The sequence below is a fragment of the Brachycentrus maculatus genome, unplaced genomic scaffold (assembly GCF_059751285.1).
Source record: "Brachycentrus maculatus isolate JH-2025_06_01 unplaced genomic scaffold, ASM5975128v1 h1tg000586l, whole genome shotgun sequence".
Classification (NCBI taxonomy): domain Eukaryota; kingdom Metazoa; phylum Arthropoda; class Insecta; order Trichoptera; family Brachycentridae; genus Brachycentrus; species Brachycentrus maculatus.
In genome coordinates, this window is record NW_028281326.1 from 223,877 (window position 1) to 247,500 (window position 23,624).

At 30.9% G+C, this 23,624-nt stretch overlaps 2 protein-coding genes across 3 annotated transcripts in view; one reads left to right on the forward strand and one right to left on the reverse strand.

The window, feature by feature from the left end:
• Positions 1 to 553: 553 nt before the first annotated feature.
• LOC148301277 (alpha-tocopherol transfer protein-like) lies at positions 554 to 12,502 on the reverse strand. 2 transcript variants are annotated; one of them, XM_088273481.1, is made up of 7 exons: positions 12,428 to 12,502; positions 11,706 to 11,825; positions 5,536 to 5,695; positions 4,092 to 4,344; positions 3,168 to 3,278; positions 1,589 to 1,725; positions 554 to 1,055 (listed from the first exon to the last, which is right to left on the reverse strand). In XM_088273481.1, exons 2-7 carry the CDS (start codon positions 11,794 to 11,796, stop codon positions 938 to 940), a joined length of 870 nt encoding a protein of 289 aa, XP_088129607.1. In that variant the 5' UTR covers positions 11,797 to 11,825; positions 12,428 to 12,502; the 3' UTR covers positions 554 to 937. The 2 variants fall into 2 exon arrangements, with proteins under 2 accessions (XP_088129607.1, XP_088129608.1); XM_088273482.1 differs by lacking the exon at positions 12,428 to 12,502 and adding an exon at positions 12,150 to 12,278.
• Positions 12,503 to 23,112: 10,610 nt separating this feature from the next.
• Positions 23,113 to 23,624, forward strand: part of LOC148301278 (alpha-tocopherol transfer protein-like) — a 9,534-nt gene continuing 9,022 nt past the window's right edge. Inside the window, exon 1 of the mRNA XM_088273528.1 lies at positions 23,113 to 23,285. Within this exon, the coding sequence (XP_088129654.1) occupies positions 23,192 to 23,285 (94 nt within the window). The 5' untranslated portion in view covers positions 23,113 to 23,191. The remainder of the gene's footprint in view (positions 23,286 to 23,624) is intronic.

Consider the following 23,624-nt stretch of genomic DNA (forward strand, 5'->3'; position numbering starts at 1 on the left):
TGATGCGTTAATTATTTTCTATTTACAAAGATGTTCATCATATATTTCTACACTGTAGATATTGTTTACTGTGCAGACAACATCAATGCACAGGTTCAGAATGTTAGCACACGCGAGTTTTTCCTCCAAAATTCTCGAATCCATGAATTCTCTTTAAGAATTCCGAAAAAAAAAATCAAACGCGGAATTTTTTCCGCTCAGAAAAAAATCTGTGTGCATAGTTCAAATATTTTATCAAGGTTTCACGCATTCGGAATACCGAAAGAGGAAAACGTCAGACGAAAACGGAAAACTCACTTGCGCAGGCAGGCTCAAACAAATATGTACTAAAAATAATTCCTGTCCATGATAGAAAGAAGTGGTTGATCCATTTTGTTTGGAAATGGGAGCTTTTTTACTGTGATCTTTTGAAATAAATATGAAATAACAAAAACAATAATCTCTTTATTCGTATTATAATATAATAATATATGTATATAAAAACAAACATAATTTATGTAAATAATTCATTGAAACAGTTATTTACTACTTATATAAAATTACAGAAGATATATTTTTTTCAACATTTTTCTTACCCTCCTGGGTATCGAACCCGGTACCTCCAGCATGGTAGCAAACGCGCTAACCAATACACCACGAAGATGGGTCATATTGTTGTTTTGGCGACCCTCAAATTAAAATGAAAATTTCGAAAGACCGACGTTTACTTGAAAGAGATAATTTTTTTGTAGTTTAGATATATTTTTTAAAATGTCAAAATTGAATTTTTTTTCATCTTGTCATTTGGTTTGCTATAATACCTATGATAGCTAATATCTGTTTTTCAATATATTTTTAAATTAAAAATAAATAACATATTGCATTCCAAAAATATTTATATTTATACGCTATCGAAGTCGATCTCAAAGTCTTAATATTATTTAAATTAATGTCACTATTAATCGATTGATAACGATCTGAAAGTCCCTTCATTTATAAAGTTAGTGGTCGATTTATTTCCATTCGGCCTTTTTGTTTCGTCAATTTTCCATTTTTCTTCGTCTAGAAAGTATTCCCTGAAAATTACAAACAAATACTTATTACAGTGAAACCTCTATCTATCGTTTTTCAAGGGACCTATCGAAATAAACTATGAATGCGGGAAAACAATAAATGCGGGAAAACAATTTGTATGACATACCAGTAACTCGAGTGTACTTTTTTGCAAATTTGTACAAAAATAGTTGATTTTAGAAAAAAAATAAAAAAAAGATAACGGAAATGGGTATCATGCAAATTGACAATAAAATCAATTAATACGTATTTAAAATGGTTTATTTAAAAAAATAAAGACAATTGATTACTATTTTAAATTTTTATAGTCAAAAATATCAAATTTGGAGCGTAATTCAAACGATGAATGCGATAAAATGATGATAGAGAAACGATCAATGCGATCTATTTTTGTATGAAATGAATCCGGGGTAGAAGAAATAAACGACACATCCGAGAAAACGATTATTCGATGAACGACAGATAGAGGTTTCACTGCATATTATTAGAATAATAATAAAAATATGCTTTTTTCAATTCAAAAACAAAAAGTTACCTCATGTTCTCCATTTTAGCAAGCCATTCCTTTTTCAATATATTGGTAGGTCCAGCTTTTCCGCCGTATTCCTCAGGGAGAAGGTCCTTTGGTATAAATTTATACAGGGTGTCTGATCCCGGAACGTGAAAATGGATCTGAAAAAAAAATCAAATCATCAATCCTAACCGGGAAAAGGTAATTAACGTAAAGCGGGATATTCAATAGCCTGCAACTTAATTTTCTTTAAGCCCATGTGTAACATTTAAAGTTATTGATCCGTTTTTGCATTGAAAAACATAAGTTTTTCATAGAAACAAATACTTATGTGGTTTTGAAAAAAAGGTGAGGGGTTAAAAATTAATTAATTTTTTTTTCTACCACAAATAATATAACAATAAATCCCTTACCGCACCCCAATGGTGCATAGGGCACTGCTTCATATAAACGCAGTGTTATCTCGATCGATTACACATGAAGGAAAGGTGATCAGCCCTCCACTTCAGGTACCAGTCCAGTGTAATATTGAATAAATATTAGAGTGAAAAAATCATTTATATTTATTTAAATCCCCCTGGGAATCGAACCCGGGACCTCCAGAACGGTAGGCGAGAAAATAAAAAAATCAAATTCCGATATACATTCTAAAAAAAATGTTGCGCGTCTGGCTTCTCGCGCAGCTGGTAGCTTACTGAATTATGTGTTTGTGAGTACCCCCTTAATAAATTTTACGTGGTGTACTACCTACTCACCTTTTTTATTGTGACATTCTACATTTTAAAATGACTATTTAATTTTTTTGATAATTTGTATGGCGCCATTTTCGTTAAATACTACCCTAAGGAAGCTTCACTGTGATTGAATTGGGGTAAAGGAGATAGTGGAAATGATTTAGCAAACAAATACGTTTTTAGTTTTTTTTTATCTATGATAAGATCATCTCACTCTCACTATTTCTAACTACTGGTGGAAGATCATTCCACGCCATCGGCCGCAACAGCAAAGACACGTTCGCCAAATTTAGTGCGCTGGTTGCGAGCTGGTAAGATCACTTTACCAATAGCAGTTGTTGTAGCCGATCGAAGCGTGAGACGTCTATCAACCAATTTGTCTGAAATACACAGCTGGGATGTTAGCTATTTCTTTTATAACTAACTAACTAACAATCACGCCGCTTCCCCGCAGGGGTAGGCAGAGAGAATCGAGCGCCACACCACTCTGTCTTTGCAAGCATTCTTCGCCTCTTCTACATTCATGCATCTCCTCATACATACCCGACGATTATTACGACCCGGCCGCTTCAAGTATTTGACATACCTGATTGTGCCAAGTTTTCCTCGGTAAATGAACTTGTTGTACATAAAGTTGAGAACTATTTTTCAATAAATATTGCAGTAAAGATTTCCAAGGTGACCGATTAAAAACGGCAGTCTTTTTTTAAGTCGTCAGTTTTTTATAGCGTCTTAATTTGCAGAATTCTGTACCTTGTACCGAACATCTAATAACACTTCACGAAAAACCCATTAACTTTGCTATGGCCTTGATAATAATGAACATAATTTGATAGGTGTAATCTCACGATGTGTTTTTATAAACTCACATATTTGATGACTTCTTCTCTCATCATGGGTTTCACAATGGAAAACAGTTTGTCAACTAGAGGTAAAGCATTGATAATGTGCACTTGTCGCAATCTCACTGGATGCGCCTCCTGAAACCACAAACAAAATATTGTTATATGGTACATCAAACCATTTCCAATATACTGTAAAATATATCATAAAATAAATTAATTAATAAAAAGGTAAAATTTGATTTTGCTCGAATCCAAGTATTACTTTTGGTAGCGAAATTGTTTTACCTATTTGTTGATCAATTATTTAAATATTAGTGCTGAAATTCAAGCACCCATTTATTGTTTATGCTTTCCAAATGTAATTTAGATTATCAATCATTTGAATTTTTGTGAGAAATTTGGTGGTCAAAAAATAAAGTGACTGCCTTTTTTAATATACCTAATGTCCAAGTGACTTTGAAATCTAGTTATGGCTTATGCAACACCGCTTATCATGGCCCTACTTAGGCTTCAACTTTATAAGTTTTATAGCCTATACCCAGTGGCGTGCACTGAGTTTTTAATCAGGTTAGGCAGTAGGGTTGGGTAAAGATAAGGCATACTAGGCACTGGTCGTCCATATGGAACGCGAGTAATCCAGGGTAGGCACTGCTTTTCTGCATATATAGTATGTACGCCTCTCGGCTGTCCAAATTTAAAACACAGTAAGGGACATTTTTTGTAGTACGTTTTTTTTTGCATTTTTGGACCAAGTAGAGTTTACTTAGTCCATAAATGCAAAAAAAACTTACTACAAAAAAATGTCCCTTACTGTGTTTTAAATTTGGACAGCCGCTCTGCCTTTACCTATTTATGAGTGGATTCACTCTTTATATTTAAAGGTACTATAATTTCATGTAATTCATGATCGAAAATTCTAGGCAAGAATATTCCATAATGTTGCCAAACCTGAATGTAGGCCATGTATTTTCTCATGGTTGACAGCACCAATTTTGAAGCGTGTCGTAGAGACAATCCTGCCATGTCGAATATTGGGACTTCTCCCTCCGCTATCCCTTCGCACATGATTCTAGTATCAGCCATCATGAAGAAAGCTTTCACAGAGTTGTTGAAATGGTAATTATCAGGGTCGAGATCCACTAACCGGTAGATCAAGACTCTATAATTCTGGGCGGTCAGGGTGGGAAGAGGTATCAGATCCCTGGAAAAATTCGGATGATTATTCGGAATAGTAATTCGGATAATGAATGAGCCGCTCCTGCAAGGTCCGTCAAAATATCCATCATATGAATATATTTAGTAAAAGTTCAAAGTGTTACCTACTTCGACCTACAATACAGGGAAAGGTGCCTACATAACCGTCTAGGCAGAGCAATCCTATACCAATTCCATCTCAACTTGAATGTACAATAAAAATAAGCGTTCAATATAATTGCACAGATTTATTGAAACTTAAAAAAAACAACGAAAAATCAATAATACTTCGTTTATTTAAAATATTTTTTTGTCAACATTTCTCTTCTTATCGTTATACGCATTCATATATTATAATTTAAAACATGAACAAAAAATCTTACAAAGGTATATACAATATACTAAGACAAAAAGGTAATTGTAATATTTTATAGATTAAAAAAGGTGGAATAACAATAAAATTATTTATTTTCAATTAAAAATCTAAGAAAGAAAAGATGTAATCTAAGAAATGGTATAATTATGATAAAAATATGTGTAGTTGAAAAATATTTCAACATATAAACAACAATGAATTGGAACGGGACCAATTTTAATATTAATAAAAATAATATCAATTTGATAACTCGTGTTAAAAACCTATACTTTTTTATAGCTTTTCACCCTTCTAGAGTGTAGTTTTCTTTCTTATCAATTTAGAGTATTTTTTGACATCTCATCAAAGATGAAGAAGAATATGGAAGTCTGGGCATTTACGGGGCTGACGACCGTCATAGGCTGGTTTAAGTGATCACTTTACACACGTGTAACATTTACCAATTCTACCCATTATTGACAACCACACTACTCAAATTCTTGGAAATGTCAAAAAATAATATGAAAAATGACTCCCGTAATTGGAGATAATTCAGATTAGCGAACAAGTATTTGGACACACTAAAAATGTTGTAAATAAATCAATTAAGAGCGTCATTTTTCTTAAAAATGACGCTCTTGTGTGAGTTGAGTATAAAAATTAGAAAAATCTAGCCAAATTATTATATCGGCAGTTTAAGGCCTCGATATAATATACCATAATAGGTACAACCAAAATCCATAGGACCGCTAATTTCCCAAGTAATATTATAATGATATGCGATATTTTTATAATGATACACGTGTCATGTATTTTCATAATATGAAAATATACAGTACTTACGTAACAGAAAAAACTTGCTGAACTTCGGGAGATAGTGGATCTCTTTTGCTAAATATTTCAGGTGCGTTATACCTCATGGTATAGTATTTATCTATAGTAGTCTTTGTAAGTTGAAGACTATGTTTGCAGCAAAATAAAAACCTCCTTATTAACATATCATCTGAAAAAAAATTATAAAAAAATAAATACTTCAAGTATTTTACCTGATATTAGAAATATCGTTATTCAAGCAAAATAACTCTAAATTATTGTTCACTTTCCATACATATAATTAAGAGCATTTTTGACATCTCAACACAGATGAAGAAGAATATGAAAGTTTGGGCATTAACAGAGACTACGACCTATCATGGGTGGTTTAAGTGATCACTTTACACACGTATAACATTCACCATCCTACCCATGATTGACAATCACACAACTCAATTTTTTTGGAAGCCATACATATCGCTCACTCCTTTCAACAACGTCATATATAAAAAATCGTCAATTTCCAGTTGTGCATGTTTTCGGAATGCCCAGAAAATGTACTATATGCCAGTAAAAGCGACATATTTTAACCAAATATTTACCCGCTACAGGGCAGAAAGTGCTGTTGTCATGACAACAAAAATCTCATGAGATTAATGATATAATGTAGACATTTAAAAAAATGAGTTGTGTGGTTGTCAATCATGTGTAGAATGCTGAATGTTGCAAGCGTGTAAAATGATCACTTAACCAGCTTATGACAGGTCATAAGCCCTGTAAATTCCCAGATTTCCATTTTTTTCAATTGATTGTTTCAGCAGTCACTTTACGGTAATATCTATCCGCGATCAACCTTAAGTTTTAACTTACATTTGAAAAAATCCATATTTTCTTCATCTATGTTGAGACGTTAAAAAAGTAAAGTTGAAACGTTGATTTCCGCACAGTAATTGATGCCCTGTTCAAATCGTGAGAAAGTGAAATTATGAGTCGTAACTTCCTACTTATTCTACATTCTACTCGATCGAGGCAAGATATCTAGTAAAGGTGACATCATAATAAGTACCTACCTATGCCCAGCTTAATCTAGGTAACAGACAGATATATATTTGTAAACACTGTTTACTCCACTCTTAGAAGAAAAATATAAAGTAATATAAAAATAAATCCTAAGTGAAAAAAAAACAGATTTCGCTCACTCCTTTCAACAACGTCAAATATCAAAAATCGTCAATTTTCAGTTGTGCATGTTTTCGGAATGCCCAGAAAATATATTATATCCCAGCAAAAGCGGCATATTTTAACTGAATATTTACCCACTACAAGGCAGAAAGTGTTGTTTTTGCATTTTGAAGAAAAGGTATTGTTTAATTATTTTTTTAAATATACTAAATATTTTCCAAATGGAGAAAAAACATTGAGGTTTTACCTAAAAATATCTGTCGCACAGTAAAAAGTTCAATAGTGGCTCGATATTTATTTTTAATACATTTAATTATATTTTTAAACTTTAAAAACGATCTCCTGAAAAATAAAGTATTTTGATATATGACGTTGTTGAAAGGAGTGAGCGATTTGTGAACAAGTATTTGGACAAATTCAAAATGTTGTAAACGTATAACTTTAATAATTAAAATGTAACTTTGTTTTAAAATCACTATAAATGTTTTATTGTAACTAAATTATAATGTCTACCGGTTTCGAAGCTAACCGCATCTTTATCAAGAATGATAGAGATGCGATAATGAAACTATTATTAATCAGTCTTGATAAAGAAGCAGTTAGCTTCGAAACCGGTAGACATTATAATTAAGTTATGATAAAATATTTATAGTGATTTAAAACCAATGTTACCCTTTAATTATGAAATGGAATGCTTTAAATATAAATTAAATTGTATATCTTTGAATTTGAAAAACATTCGGTGAAAAACAATCTTTTCAAAAAATCGGTAAAAGACCTTGCCTAAAATACCGTTTTCGAATTTGAATTTTGAAATCGCATTTTTGTTGATTTTTTTCCGTTACTGGTTACGAAAAGATGTAAACATTTTTTATATGTTGAATGTAATGAAATTACGACTGGGGCCTCTCAAGTGCTGACCCCGCCAATGGTAGTAGTAGGTTCTTACTTTATTGAATCTCGTGTGTATCTATTTTTTGCAACAGCTGAAAACCTGTTTCATTTATAAAGGTAATACGTAATTTAAGTGCTTATTTACAAATTTAGGTAATATTAGCATCAGTCACTTTTGGCGATGGGAGGCTATAATTTGCCTAGAATATATATATATATATATATATATATATATATATATATATATATATATATATATATATATATATATATATATATATAATATATATATAAATATATATATATATATATATATATAAATATATATATATATATATATATATATATATATATATATATATATATATATATATATATATATATATATATATATATATATATATATATATATATATATATATATATATATATATATATATATATATATATATATATATATATATATATATATATATATATATATATATATATATATATATATATATATATATATATATATATATATATATATATATATATATATATATATATATATATATATATATATATATATATATATATATATATATATATATATATATATATATATATATATATATATATTTAATGAATGGATTATCTGTGTCGTTTTCGAACATTGTTCTATTTATTACAAAAGGAAAGTTACAAATCCACGATTTTTTAAAAGAAAAAGAGCTTTTTAGAATTCGACGATTTGTACCAAATCAGTGCATTTAAAAAAAATTATTATAAGAAATTATAAATCTTAAATAAATTCATAGTTTAAGAACGCATATATTAATCATGAGATATATATTATATTTTTTAAACGTAGGTACCTAAAATATACATTTTGAAATAAGTCTTAATACTAATCTAGCAAAATAACTTTTCACTTATCATCACGCCGTTTCCCCGCAGGGGCAGGCAGAGAGAATAGAACGCCAAACAATCTTCGCCTCACACATACACGCCGATTATTCTGACTCCTGACTCCGACACTTTCAAATATTTTAAGTAATTGATCATGCTAAGTTTTCCTCGGTCTTCCTCAATCTTAATACTGTAATTGAAAAACCGATAAACACTTGAGTTTGGATTTTTAGGTGTTGTAAATACATAAATTAAAAAAAAAATCGTTGGAGGAATTAAATATTGTGTGCTCTCTTAATTTAAAGATAACATCCCAAAAATATTCCTATTTTTTTTTTGAAATTCTGAATTAAAACTAAAGAGAAATCAGTAAAAAAACTTTCTTTTTACGATCGAAAAGAAATACTTTATTTCTCATAAAAAATACGTATTGTAATGCAGTGACGAAATCATAATATTTAAAATATAATGTAAAATATGCCGATTAAAGTAATTAATAATGTGTGGTATGTATGCATATGTTAGTATTTTTTTAGATTTTATTTATGTGTGATGACTTTCTATTCGTTCCACTAGGATTTTATCGTCTAACACAGGGGTCGGCAACGTGTGTCTCGCGAGCCATAATGTGGCTCTTGTTTGTCAAATTCGAAATTACAGTTTTTGCGGAAATCTTGATTATTTAAAATAAATTATTCTGTGTATAAAAGAAATTAAAACTTTTAAATAAGAATGTACTTTTGTTTTATTTTATCTTCTTTACTTAATAAATTAAAAATGTGTACTAAAATACATCAAAATTCTTATTCTAACCGCTCCCAATGGTGCATAGGGCACTGCATCGTATTGACGCAGTGATTATCTTGATCGATACATACATGAGAGCAAGGTGATCACTCCTGTGCTTCAGGGACCAGTACAGGGTAATATTAAATAAATATTATAGTGTTAAATCACTAATACTTGTTATTCTCCGCCTAGGAATCGAACCCGGGACCTCTAGCACGGTAGTTAAGCACGCTAACCATTACACCACGGAGGCGGAATAATCTCATTATCAATGACCATCATCATCATCTTATTATTATTATTATTATTATTATCCATGTCTTTATAAGCGCCCTTGAGGTAGTATTTTACGGAAATGGCGCTATCCAAATTATCCAAATTATTTTTATGATTATTGAATAATCAATTTAATTTAATTTTAAATAAAAAATTGGCTCACCAATTTTTTAAGCCGTTTACTTTGGCTCTTTTGGCCCAAGAGGTTGCCGACCCCTGGTCTAGCATATAGGCAATGATTATGAATTTGTATACAAGTATTTTTATTATATATTTTTCATAGAGATCTTTAAAAAGAAAAGAAACATTTCCGTTGTCTTTTTAATTGAATACGGTCTAGTTATCACTGAGTGAAAGATGGCAAGAGATTACTGGCGAGAAAAATACAGAATCATTTTCGGAGATATCATGAAATTTTGATTAATCATTTCCAAATCTCCACATTATTAGATTTAGGTTTTGTACGGACATTATATAGAACTGCGTTTTATATAATAAAGCAACAACCACTTACATAGTTTTTTCCTATATTAATTTTTTGACATCTCATCAAAGATGAAGAAGAAAATGGAAGTCTGGGCATTCACGGGGCTGACGACCGTCATAGGCTGGTTTAAGTGATCACTTTACGCACGTGTAACATTCACCAATACCCATTATTGACAACCAGACTACACAAATTCTTGGAAGTTCTATATTGTATATGAACCAATTCAGAAACATTGTTCTTGAATCACTAGAACTTCACTAGAGGCATCTATTGGTGAGATGAAAAGAAGCTTTTTATTGAGCAGAAACTCTTATATCAGTATGTTAGGTCCGAATCCTGGATTATAATCCCACACATGAGAAACGCCAGAAAATATCATTTTCATTTTTATTATTTAAGCTTATAATTTGACTAGTTAATTTGTTTAGAGTGTGTCCAGATCGAAGAAGTGAATTGAAGTGATTGAAGAAGTATTCTGACACACTCAAAATGTTGTAAATAGTTTTTTTCCACATTTATTTTATTTGATCATTCGCCAGGTTTCATCGTTACCGATATCATAAAACTGGTCTGATAGTGTCAGTAACGATAAAACCCAGTTACTGCTCAAATTAAATTAAAGGTGGAAAAAACTATGTATGTACAGTAGTTGTTGTTTTATTTTACTGTGCAAATTATTATTGAAAAATTATGTATTCAATATAAAACATATTGATTTAAATATAAAAATAAAACATTTCTTCTTTTGAGTTTATCACTGTAAACACGACTACATAGTTTCGAGACCATCTGTATTCATAAGTATTAAAAAAACTTGTTTAGTAACATTAACTTCTTGGTTAAATCGATCTATAACTGGTTTCAAAATGGCAAATACATAGAAATAAAAGTTCAGAAGTGATGTCAAAAACTATGTGTTCTTACGTAAATATATATTCGGACTTCGGATTCGGAATTATTGGCAAACGATGTAATACACAGTGCCAAATCAATATTATTTTATGAAATTCCACAAAATAATCTACACCCGATGGTGCATAGGGCACTGCATGGTTTATATTGTATAAGAAGTATTAAATACTAATGATAATTTTGGATAATTTATATATCAATTCACGTACCAGTCCAGGGTAATATTGAATCAATATTACTGTCAAAAATCAATAGTATTTATTTTGAACCCCCTTAGAATCGAACCCGGGACCTCCAGCACGGTAGCCAAGCGCACTGACTACATGGTAGCGGAAAAAAGAAACGTCAAAAAATAAAAATAAACATCAGCTGAATAAAGTAACTAACTAACTAACTAACCATCACGCCGCTTCCCCGCAGGGGTAGGCAGAGAGAATAGAACACCACACCACTCTGTCTTTGCAAACATTCTTCGCCTCTTCCACGTTCATGCATCTCCTCATCCATACCCGCCGATTGTTACGACTCCTAACCTGACCACTTTCAAGTATTTGGCATACCTGATCGTGCCATGTTTTTCTCGGTCTTCCTCTGCTCTTTTTTCCACTTACATTCGCCTCATAAATTTGTTTTACCGTTCTTTCCTCACTCATTCGTTCTACATGTCCAAACCATCTCAACACACCTTTCTTAATTTTATCGATAATGCTTATCTCAGCTTTGCATTCCTTCTGAATAAAGTACATAATAACAAAATACTAACCCATGTGTTCCGGAAGATGAGGTTGAGTTTTTATCCATTCTTCTATAGCTCTAATATCTTCCACACTCGCTTCAATCTTTATTTTCTCCATTGGTATAATTCGGTAATCCGACGAATAGTCTTAAAGAAAATAATAATAAATAATAAATAGTCTGCGTTAGAAATATCAGCTCGTTAAAAATATATACAATGACTATTTACGTCCACTTTTTATTAACTTTCCTATTTTTGGAATATTTTTTTTTGTAATTTTATTAATAAACTATATGAAACGCAATAAATTCCAATTCAAGCCTTAAATCTCCACAAACGCTTTAAAATTTTGATCAACAGTTTTCCAAATTGTTTTTTTTTTGCTAAGCTCAGAGCGAAATGTGTTTTTATGTGACTTTTTTATCTATATTTTTTCAGAAAATAGCTTATGGTAATCACTAGTTTATATACCTATCTATTTATATATTATTTAACATATTCATATACTGAACAAATCCACTTTATCCACTCGTATTTAAGACGATTTTTTTATTTACACACTAAAATAGTTCGTTAATATATTTCTAAAAATACTGAACTATTAATAACTCGATGCCATTTTTGAAATGTAAAATAATATATCTGTATTGCAATATTAAGACAGCACGTTAGGCTAAATAATTACGCGAATTTCGTTTAGTGAAATAACACTTTTCGTTAAATGCTAAAAGAAAAGTATTTTTGTTTACGTGGTTAAATTTTGTCGAACGCGTACAGCTCGGAGAGATTGTAAAACGTGACTACTCGACTACCGATTTCATTCTGAGTTGGTTATTATATCACAAGAGTATACCCTGTTTCTCTACAACAACCTGTTTGATATTTTATTCCAATCACGATGATGTACAGTCTCTGCCCAAAAAGTATCTCCATGGAAATATTGTTATTTTTTTAAAAATAAGATTTACGTTTTGTACTGACATTTCTTGGTGAAACAGCATTTTATATAATAAAGTAACAACTATGTAGCTTTTTTCATATAAATTTTATTTAACCAGCAACTGGGTTTCGTCGTAACCGAGATCTTTGTCAGAAAAAAATTATTTAAAATCATGCTTTTCGTTACGGTTACGACGAAACCCGGTTGCTGGTCAAATAAAATTCACGTGGAACTAAATAGTTGTTATTTTATTGTATGAATTAAGAGATTAACAGTGAAAATGAAAAACCGGTGAATAGTACTTGTTTCAAAGATGAAAATAGTTTAAATTATTTCAAAGTCGAATTAAGAATGTTCGTATACAGCACGTTCGTTTTACTGCACAATAGATCGTAGTAGAACGACATTTGAGTCCAAAGTATGCCAAAAACTATTTTTTCTAGACTTTGGGTAAAACCTCTCAATCTCAAAACCTTTGGCTATGTTTAAGATAACAACTTCTTAGAAATACGGGACAAAAAAGGATTTAAAATGTTTCCAATTTGTACCAAAGGCACATAGTGGGGAGAGATACATATTATTTTTAAATTCCCTTATTTCAAAAACCACGCGACTATTTCGTAAAATTTGGTAGGTATATTTCGGCATTACACTATTTTTAGTATCCTGGAGCTTTAGCTTTTGATTTCTATTAATTTGATGACTATTTAAATAATAGACATCAAATTAAAGCACTGACGTTATCTGAAAAGGAAAAGTATTCCTTCAAATATATCAATATTGCAAATATGTATAGGGTCCGCCATCTAAAGTTTTTTTTTTCAACTAGTGCTTATTTCGTGAATGGTAACACTTAGCTCATGTCTGATTTGACAGATAATTAGTTTTATCCTTCCGCTAAGCGAATATGGTTGTGTATACGCTTGAACAACGCTGGGAAATATTGCGACATTACTTTGAAAATCATGGTAATGTTGCAGAATGTGTGCGAAAATTGCGTACGGTTTTTGGAAGAAGAGAAGCACCGTCAGCTCCGTATGTTCGTTATCTTGTGAAAAAAGTGAAAGAAACTGGCATCCTCATCGATAAACCAAAGCGTGAAAAGCCAAAAACAGTGCGTACACCCGAGAATATCGATGTTGTGGCAGAAAGTGTGCGTGAAGCGCCATCAACATCAATTCACCGTCGTTCTCAACAATTGAACATTTCGGAGACATCATTGAGACGAATTTTGCATAAAGACCTTGGTATGACGCCATACAAAGTCCAATTGGTTCAGGAGTTGAAGCCAACTGACCATCCAATGCGTTTTCGCTTCGCTGAGTGGGCCTGCGATCGACTTACAGAAGATGCCGATTTTGCCAAAAAAATCATCTTTTCGGATGAAGCTCATTTTGATCTTGGCGGGTATGTAAACAAGCAAAATTGTCGTATTTGGGGCACAGAAAACCCGCACGCATACATTGAAAAGCCGGTACACCCAAAACGAGTCACTGTTTGGTGCGGATTTTGGTCCAGAGGCATAATTGGGCCATTTTTCTTTGAAAATGAGCAAGGAGTGGCCGTTACAGTCAATGGCGATCGTTATCGGGCCATGTTGAACGGATTTTTGTTCACAAAAATTGAAGAGGAGGATATTGGCAACATTTGGTTTCAACAGGACGGCGCTACGTGCCACACAGCCGAAGCTACACTCGATGTTTTGCGCCCTGTTTTAAAAAAAAAAAAGTTATTTGGCGGACCCTTTATAATATGTAGGTACTTGTATGTATTATGAAAATCTTTAGTTCAATAATTACATACTTTTTTATTATTTTTTATTTATTTATTTATTTTTCATAATACATAGATACTTTCAAGTATAAATATTTATTTCATATATACATTTATTATATGTGTTACGGCTCTTTAGGCATGGCCTGTGTTGAGCCGAATACTAACATTGTTAATACAATTTTTATATTTATTTTTTATTTTTTAATAATATTTGTTTTTTTTTTAAATTATTAGATTATATACATAACATACAGGAGATACAAAAATAATTTACTGTATAAAGGTTTTTCAATAAGATAATTACACCTGGACTTTAATTAATTCACTTTCTACCTTGCCCCTTCCAATGCTAAGCAACCATCGACAGACACTGTTCTTAAAGACCTGATCACTCCTGGAAATCTTAATGGTTTCGGGCAGCAAATTAAATATCTTTGGCGCAAAGAATGAAAAAGTTTTTTGAGCAAAACTTGTTTTAACGGCTAGGCCAATATAGTTTTTATTTAATGCTGCCCGGGTTCGAACTTTATAACACTATGCTAAATAAATAAAAATATTTGCACTATATAATAATTTGGCCAAGGACGGTACTTTCTGGAGTGTCCATCAACGGGCAATTTAGTGGTAGCCAAAAGCTGGCCCGCGACTGTATTGAGATTCCGACTAATTAATATATCTAACATTTCAAATCACAATTAAAATAATAATTTCAAATAAAATAAAATAAATAGATTTTTTAAAAAGCATTTAAATTAATGGTTATATATTTTCATATGGCGCGCTTGCGAGAAAACTACTGTATATCCAGTTAAGATAAATTTTAAGTGATTGAAAAAAACCTGTTCCATCAGAATTTTATTTTGAAATCATTCATATTAATTGGTAATACATTGAAACCTCTCGTAATGAGCATAATGCGTTCCAGAATCTTACTCGCTAAGCGAAATATTTTTTATTTTAACTGGCACGGAAGTCCCGGCTCACAAGTGAATGTCGTGAAAAAAGGACTTGCCCTTTTTCTGTAACTCGCTATGCAAAATATCGCTCGTTAAGGAAGCAACTTTTACAATTTGTTTTGCTTATTATACGAATTACTCGTTATTAGAGGTGCTCGTTATAAAATGTTCCACTGTACTAATTTTAAATCCACGCTTTTTAACTTGTGTCACTTTCTGGATTAACTTTTTTCTTCTTTCTGTTAATTTTTCGATCTTTATATTAAAATGAGTGCGTCAGCCATTCATGGCCTGCCACCCGATTTTTTTAAAGTTTTCTTGGGCTGGTTAAAAAAAATCCGGCCCGCGCTCTGAAATAATCGGATACCCCTGATTTAACTAATACATCCATGAAAATGTACTCAACAAATTACTGTACTATACTAGTGGCGTGCGTTTCATACAGGCAAACACATTTATAGCAGTACCTAATCCACCTACTCCCTACTCGCATGAAAATATAAATAATAATGGATCTTTGTCAGACAGGAGGAATATCTAATTTAACATACTCAACTTATAAAAGATTGTTTTAGACTTGTTTTGTGTTTATAACAGCCGATATAATTAATATTTTCATTCATAATTTTCTTTTGGAAAATTCACCTTCGAAAAAACGTTATTTACGTAAGTTGGCAATTTGATTACGTATGCGAACGCACGTTTTTCGTTTTATTCAAATATCTAAAGTTTAAACCTTCATATCTCACTTAGTTCTCAACAGATTTCAATAAGAATGCTACCGATAGTCTTTCATATTAATTTATTAGCCAATAACCACACATCGTGATAATTATCCATTTTTTTAAAAATACAGTTGATGCAGGGTTGCCAATCTATGGGGAATTCCCCATAGATTGGCATCAGGGAATAACTGCGGGGAATCTCAACTCGATTGGGGAATTTGTGGGGATTGGCACTGTGTGGGGGAAATGCGGGGATTTTAACATTTGACCATTATTAATATAATAATGCTTCGAAAGTACATTTTTGTGTGTTCTCCTTTTAGTATTATTTTTTATGTGTTCTACATAATTGTTTTTTTTATCATCTATGTAATAAAAAAGAAAGTTTTTACTCTTGTTTATATTAAATTCTTTTGCATTATACAACAATATTATAAATACAAATATATATATATATATATATATATATATATATATATATATATATATATATATATATATATATATATATATATATATATATATATATATATATATATATATATATATATATATATATATATATATATATATATATATATATATATATATATATATATATATATATATATATATATATATATATATATATATATATATATATATATATATATATATATATATATATATATATATATATATATATATATATATATATATATATAATATTATATGAATACAAAAATAGATCCCACAAAGGCATGGCCTGTGTGCGGGTATACAATATAATTCAGGTCATAGTAAAGGGCACTGGCAAGTATACATTACATATTATAAGAAGTTAAACTAGAATAAAAGCGTTAATATAAAATACAAAATACTTGACTTAACAGAAAACAAAAAAAATAAAAAAATAAGTTAAGTAAAAATGCATGTACTACATGAGTGATACGTTTAAAAGAAAATGTTAGTTTGGTCATTTTTTTATCTTTGAAAGTTATACCGTGATCTTCTAACCCTTATCCGCACCCAATGGTGCACAGGGCACTGCATCGTATCGACGCAGTGTTATCTTGATCGTTTCTTACACGAAGGCATGGGAATCAAACTCGGGACCACCAGCGTGGTAACTAAACACGCTAACCATTTCACCATGGAGACGGACAAAACAATACCATGTTAGACTTTTTTTTTACACACGTTGCATCCATATACAAGTGCAAATATATAAATATAAATGCAACTGTTAGTTTGTTCAATATCTTAAATCTCCAAAAGTTATTCAACGATTGCTTTGAAATTTTGACACAACGCGCATTTAAATATTCTTATGTTTTTATACACCTGCAGTAGATGTGTGTGTGTGTTTTTTTGCCTGTAACAGATAAAAATGCAGTTAAATGTTTTTTTGTAACAGCAACACATGGAATAATAAACAATCCTCATGATTCCGTCATGACGGACAGCTGATGTTTCTGTATACCCAAAAGCATTATGAAATTAAACATATTAGAATCTAATCTGTTTAATTTTTTATTTTCCATTAAACAAAATTGAGTTTTTCTTTATTATTATTTTTAAACAAAATTGAGTCGTTTTGAAGAGGAAGACCTCAACCACATATTCTTTGTTTGCCCAATAAATGACCAAATCCCATTTTTTTTAAATCTCTGGCCCCGCTTATTCCCCTCCCTACAGATATCCATCTCATCCTGGCGAGCGGGAACCCAATTTTGTACAGACTGTTAGTTGTTTTTCTGAAATTAAATGGAATAAATTTATAGTTTATCTTTATAATTTATAGTCTATCATATTTTATAATTAATAATTCAATTAACTTGACATTGGCAAATGCATTGTATTACATGTGCAACGCCATTCTATATTAAAAAAAAAAAAAAAAAACAAAACAAAACAAAATTTAGCCGCAGCATCTCGTGATTGGATACAGCTAGTACTAAATAAGTGACATCCAGTGTCATATTATTTTTTCCAGGTCTTTTTTCAACAATAAGTGGGATTTGCATATTACTTACCTCCAAATTATCATAATTTTGTGAACGTTTTTATGTTATGAATATGACGTAAAAAACGTTCATAAAATTTTGATAAAGACAATGACATAAAGTACGACATCTTAAGAGATTGGATATATCAATTAAAAATATGTTCTAAAGAACTATTATAAATAATACCTTTTTTGTGTATACCTATCCTTTTCTAAAAAAAATTGGATCAATATAAATATCAAAATAATTGTTATAAATATTTACGAGTATATGTATACATATGATAAACATTTGACCTTACCTTTAAATATATATTTTTTCTTAATAATTGTTATGTTACGCCTGATTTAAAAGATTTCCATCACTCAAAATCTTTTAAGAAATTTATTTAATAAAATATCATTGAAAACAAAATTGGATGATTAATTTTGCGTTACCCTGTATTAAAAAAATGCGTGTACATAATATATTAAAATATTCTAGGGAATAAATACGATTCGGCGCTGATTAATTAAAAAAAAAATTTTAGTATAATTAATTCCTGACGTCAAACAAAAAGCAAGAACTTTTTTACGGGTTTGGTCGCATTACATTTTTTATTCTTGAGGAATATATGAGTTACATATTAAATAAATTTGTATATTCGCGTCGTCATTGGGTGATGAATAAAAATATACTATAGTGGGTCTGAAAAGGACCACGGTGTTGATTTTATTTATTTATTTTAACATTTTACATACATAAGTCACATATTATATAATATTCCTGATATGTAATTTTCATTACTCACTTTGGGACATGCGATAAAGTTTAACAAGACTGAAAAACAGATAAGAAAGTAACAAACAAAAAACACAGAGCAAAATGTAAAATATAAAGCAATAAAAGGTACTGTAAATAGGCATTAAAAAAGTAAGATTAGAAGCATGTTGAAAGGAATAAAAATGAGAAAATATAACTAATCACTAACACAATTATCTGTGCATAAAGTATTTTTTCAGTTCATTCATTTTAGATCCCTGACTGGGTTCTATTTTATATGTCAGGCAGCTGGTTAATTTGGGTATAGGCAATATAACATATTGATATAGGACCTTACTCCAAACTTAGTTGAGTTTATCGCCTCCTCGTGTATTGGATTATATCCTCGTGTATTATAATGATGAATTATTCCATTGTTAATAAGTTTGGTGTTGCTGTGAGTCATTTTAAACATTATTTGGAGCATTGTATTTTTAATTTCATATGTTGAAATAGTACCAAAAGGTAATAATAACAAGATAATATTATGTTAGTGCTCAAATAAATGTCTTTTATATGAGTGGTGTACGGTAGACGGAATATATTTCTTATTGCTCTATTTTGTATTACTTGTATTTCGGGAATCTCTTCTTTGTTGTGTAACCCCAGAAACAGCAAAGGTATGACAGGTAGAATGTAATTTTAAACGATATACTCCTCCCCCAATCAAGAAAAGGAGCATATTACGCCAACATTCAAGCTGAAATCCATTAAAACCATGGTACTGGAACTTACTTTGTCTAGATCAGGCCCGGCCAACCCAAATTGCACCCCGGGCCGCATCGATAGCCCAAATCATTTTAACCCAATAACCAAATGCCAGAGACGAGATATCTCGGCAAATGGCGGAGTGCCCGTATGGCCAGAGACGAGATATCTCGTCAGTACTTTTGATGACGTATTACTCCGCAGTTTTAACTCATATTGACAATCTGTCAAAATCGGAACATACATTGCCATCAGTTGAAGTTGTCACAAAATATTTTAAAAAGTTTTTAAATACTTTTAAGTGATTTATCGGTATCACTTTCAGCTGACAGTTGACAGATGTCATTAGGGCTACCACTCAAACCACTTGAAATATTGATTATTTTAATCGATTGTTTTGAACGCCAGGGGTTTTTATTTTGCTCAATTTTTTTGTGTTTTTCTTATTATTTTAAAATATTCCATTGATAAATAATAGTTGTGTGTTAATATTAAATTTAATAAAAACTTGCGTGTGCGACTTAGTGTGACAACCCTGAAAATTTGAAACTGGTTTAACTTCAAGAATAAAACTCTAACAATCGATGCGGGATATAATATTTGGTAAGTAAATTATAATTCAATAAAAACAACAAAAAAAAAATCTTTAGACAACTTTTTTTTTTCAAAAAAATACTTGGCCTGTTGAGCACTGCGGCGTAATTTATTTGCGGCTATGAAAAGGTTAAAGGGCTGTATGCAGCATGAGAAAAAATAAATTATTACAAGGAAATTCATATTTATTGATTTTTTAAGTATAAAAAATAATATGAAAGCAAAGGTTATCAGAAAGTATAATCAGGGTAATTTGAAGAAAAAAACATTTCTACGAGCAGATGTGAGTAGAAATCGCAAGACAAAATGTGTTTGTATAGTAATAAACATTTTGAAAAAAAAAATACAAAATTATTAATAAAAATATATATAAAAAAAATAAAACCCTTATCCGCACCCCAATGGTGCATAGGGCACTGCGTCATATAAACGCAGTGTTATCTTGATCGTTTACATATGAAGGAAAGGTGATCAGCCCTCCGCTTCAGGTACCAGTCCAGGGTAGTATTGAATAAATATTACAGTGAAAAAATCACTTATATTTATTTAACCCCCCTTGGGAATCGAACCCGGGACCTCCAGAACGGTAGCCGAGCGTGCTGACCATTACACTACGGAGGCGGACAAAATTATTAATAATTATTAGAAATTATTAATAAGAACACATAAATTAAACAATATATCAATGGCCACTCAGTGCAAGATTTGAGTTTCTTTTCGCTTACTTAATTTTTCTAAATCTATTACAATAGTTGAAATTGCACACCTTAACTGGTTTTCGAGATTTTATGAGCTGAAGAGCGTGCGAACGGATTTAGTTCACTGTTATTATAACAACATGCAGAACTTGGCTCATAGATAATACTTGAGGGCATAAATTTTATTGATGTATCAAATCGTGTATCACAAATATATGACTGGTTTAAAAATATATTCTTGACATGACCGCGGGCCGCGGCTTGGCAACCCTTGGTCTAGATCTTCCTTCTCGACGTTATGTCGCCTAAGGTCTGGGCACTGCTCACTGCCTGTGCATCTCTATAAGATAAAGTGTGTTACATCACCAGATTGTGAATGTGGACTAGATATAGGGGATGCAAACCAACGTTCTTTCAGTGTCCGCTCACAACAGAGAAGGAGAACTAGCCTAACACAGGCAGGAATCCAACTCCCCACCCAAGTATCCACCCTTCTTTCTGAACTTATTCTAGAAATGCGGTCATAATTTCTAAAATGATAAAGCTAAACGCATTTAAATTATGATTTTTTGTATTTTTTTTTGTAAATAAAAATAATACTTGACACCGGCAGAAACATCCTTTCACTGGGTAACTGCCAATAAATAAATAAAACAATTTCTCTTTCGGGGGTAACTATCAAAGATAAATAATAATATTGCATATGTAGAGGTGAAAAGTACGCCGCGTCGGATGGGGCAATGCTCGATGGAGCGAACAGCTTATTTTCGTTCAAAAAATTAACTTTGAAACCAATGAGATTATTAACAAAAAATTGATAAATTTGATGATGCATATGCATAAAAACATTTCTATAATTTTATTCGTAGTAGGATTCATAGGTCAGCAAAAATATAATACATACAAAAATTACACAATGTAAGAATTAAATTAAATTTGATTTGTTTAAATTAAATTTGTAATTAAGAAATATGTTATAAAAAGAATAATCAGAATTTGAAATATCACTTTTATGACGCCCTACAATAGGGCGTTTGGACCAGAACCGTCCTAAACTATTTTCTTTGTCAAATATATGGTAGAATTGAAATAAATATCAATTTATAATGCTGAAACCATATATTATTTTTATTAAAAAAATTACAACTTTGTATGTTGCTCCATCAATTGATGACACCGTAATTTTTTTTAAATAATTGTTCAATATATTTATTTATTGATTTGGCGTTTAATTTGTAGAACTCCATTTTAATTTATGTATTAATTTTTAAATCAAACGCAGATTTTTTGAGTCTACTAAGTTGTATTTTATTAAAAAAAATTAATATTGTGACAATTGTTTCATTGTAAGTGAAATTTTAAACCCTCGCATATAAAGGATCATTTTGATTAGAATTTTTTTTTGTGTTGTTAGGTTTTCTTATCGTATTACACTATTTCTTATTGCTGCTAAAGAATTTTTATTACAGATTTTTAAACACGTAACTATGAATATTTTTTAAAATAAACTTTTTTTAAAAAAACTTGAATTTTACCGAAAGTTAGATAATATAATTTTCATTGTAAGCGATAAGTTTAGTAAAGTAAATGAGCAATAAGTTTAGTAAAGAGCTTTTGGAGTTGCATCGTGCTTCACAGCAAGAAATTATAGAGGTGAGCTTGTTAGTGGAGGAGGAGGAAATTTTAAAGCGTAGGCAAAAACAAATGCTTTTAGACAGTTTTCTAGTTAAAAAGAATAAATTATTTGTCACAAATTAATATTTTTATTATTTTTGAAACACGATTTTTCAGACAAATATGAAGCAAAACGATGTATTGATATGTTTTTGAAAACATGTGGAAATAATAAGGAACAGTGAAAAAAGATTATTAGGCGAATGTAATTGGAAATAGAATCAGGGGAAGACAAAGGAAAACTTGGTATGATCAAGTATTTCAAATACTTGAAAGTGGGCAGATAAGGAGTCAGAATAATCGATGTGTACGTATGAGGAGATGAATTCATGTGGAGAAGCGTAGACTGTTTGCAAAGACAGATTGGTGTGGCGTTCTAATCTCTCTGCCTACCTCTGCGGAGAAGCTGCATGATGGTTAGTTAGTAACAATAATATTCACATTTTTTTAAACGAATGCGCAATGTACGCATTTCGCATTTTTTGTCTGTAAAAAGTGATTTATGATATTCGATATCTATAACTCTTGTTGACATACAATAAAAATTCAGTTCATACCCACATTTTCCCGTCAAAGCACGTCAGAGGTACTACGACTGGATTTTTACTACTAACAAAGGGTTCCCTATTTTTTGAACGTCAGCAAATACAGAAATGAGTGCTGTCCCGATAAAAGAACCATCAGATGAAGATGTAAAGATAATATTGCAATGGATTAAATCTCAGCCTCACCTACCAGATCACATGGGTAAATTAATCAATACACATATAACTTATATATCATGTGTCGCAATAAATATGTGTGTATATTTATATATATATATATATTCCTATAGTCAGTACAGCGAGCCGAGCGCTCCATCCATAGTTTCGGATGCTCGCTGATGCTCGCCGCGAGCAATGTTACAAAGTTACGTTACGACGAAATGCTTCAGTCAGTCCCTACCTTTAGACAAATACAATATAAAGTAATCACTTAACCAGTCAAATACCGAGTCCTAGAGATTTTTTTTAAAAGAGAAATTTTGTGTTTTATTTTACTATTTACACAAATATTTCAATTCCATACTATTTCTGTGAGCCTCAG

Coding starts and splice junctions, on each gene's coding strand:
- LOC148301277 (XM_088273481.1), bottom strand. CDS start 11,796: ATGGAGAAAATAAAGATTGAAGCGAGTGTGGAAGATATTAGAGCTATA. Junction 4,345..5,535: donor CAGCAAGTTTTTTCTGTTAC/GTAAGTACTGTA, acceptor GAATTTTTCCAG/GGATCTGATACCTCTTCCCA. Junction 3,279..4,091: donor AATACATGGCCTACATTCAG/GTTTGGCAACAT, acceptor TTGTGGTTTCAG/GAGGCGCATCCAGTGAGATT.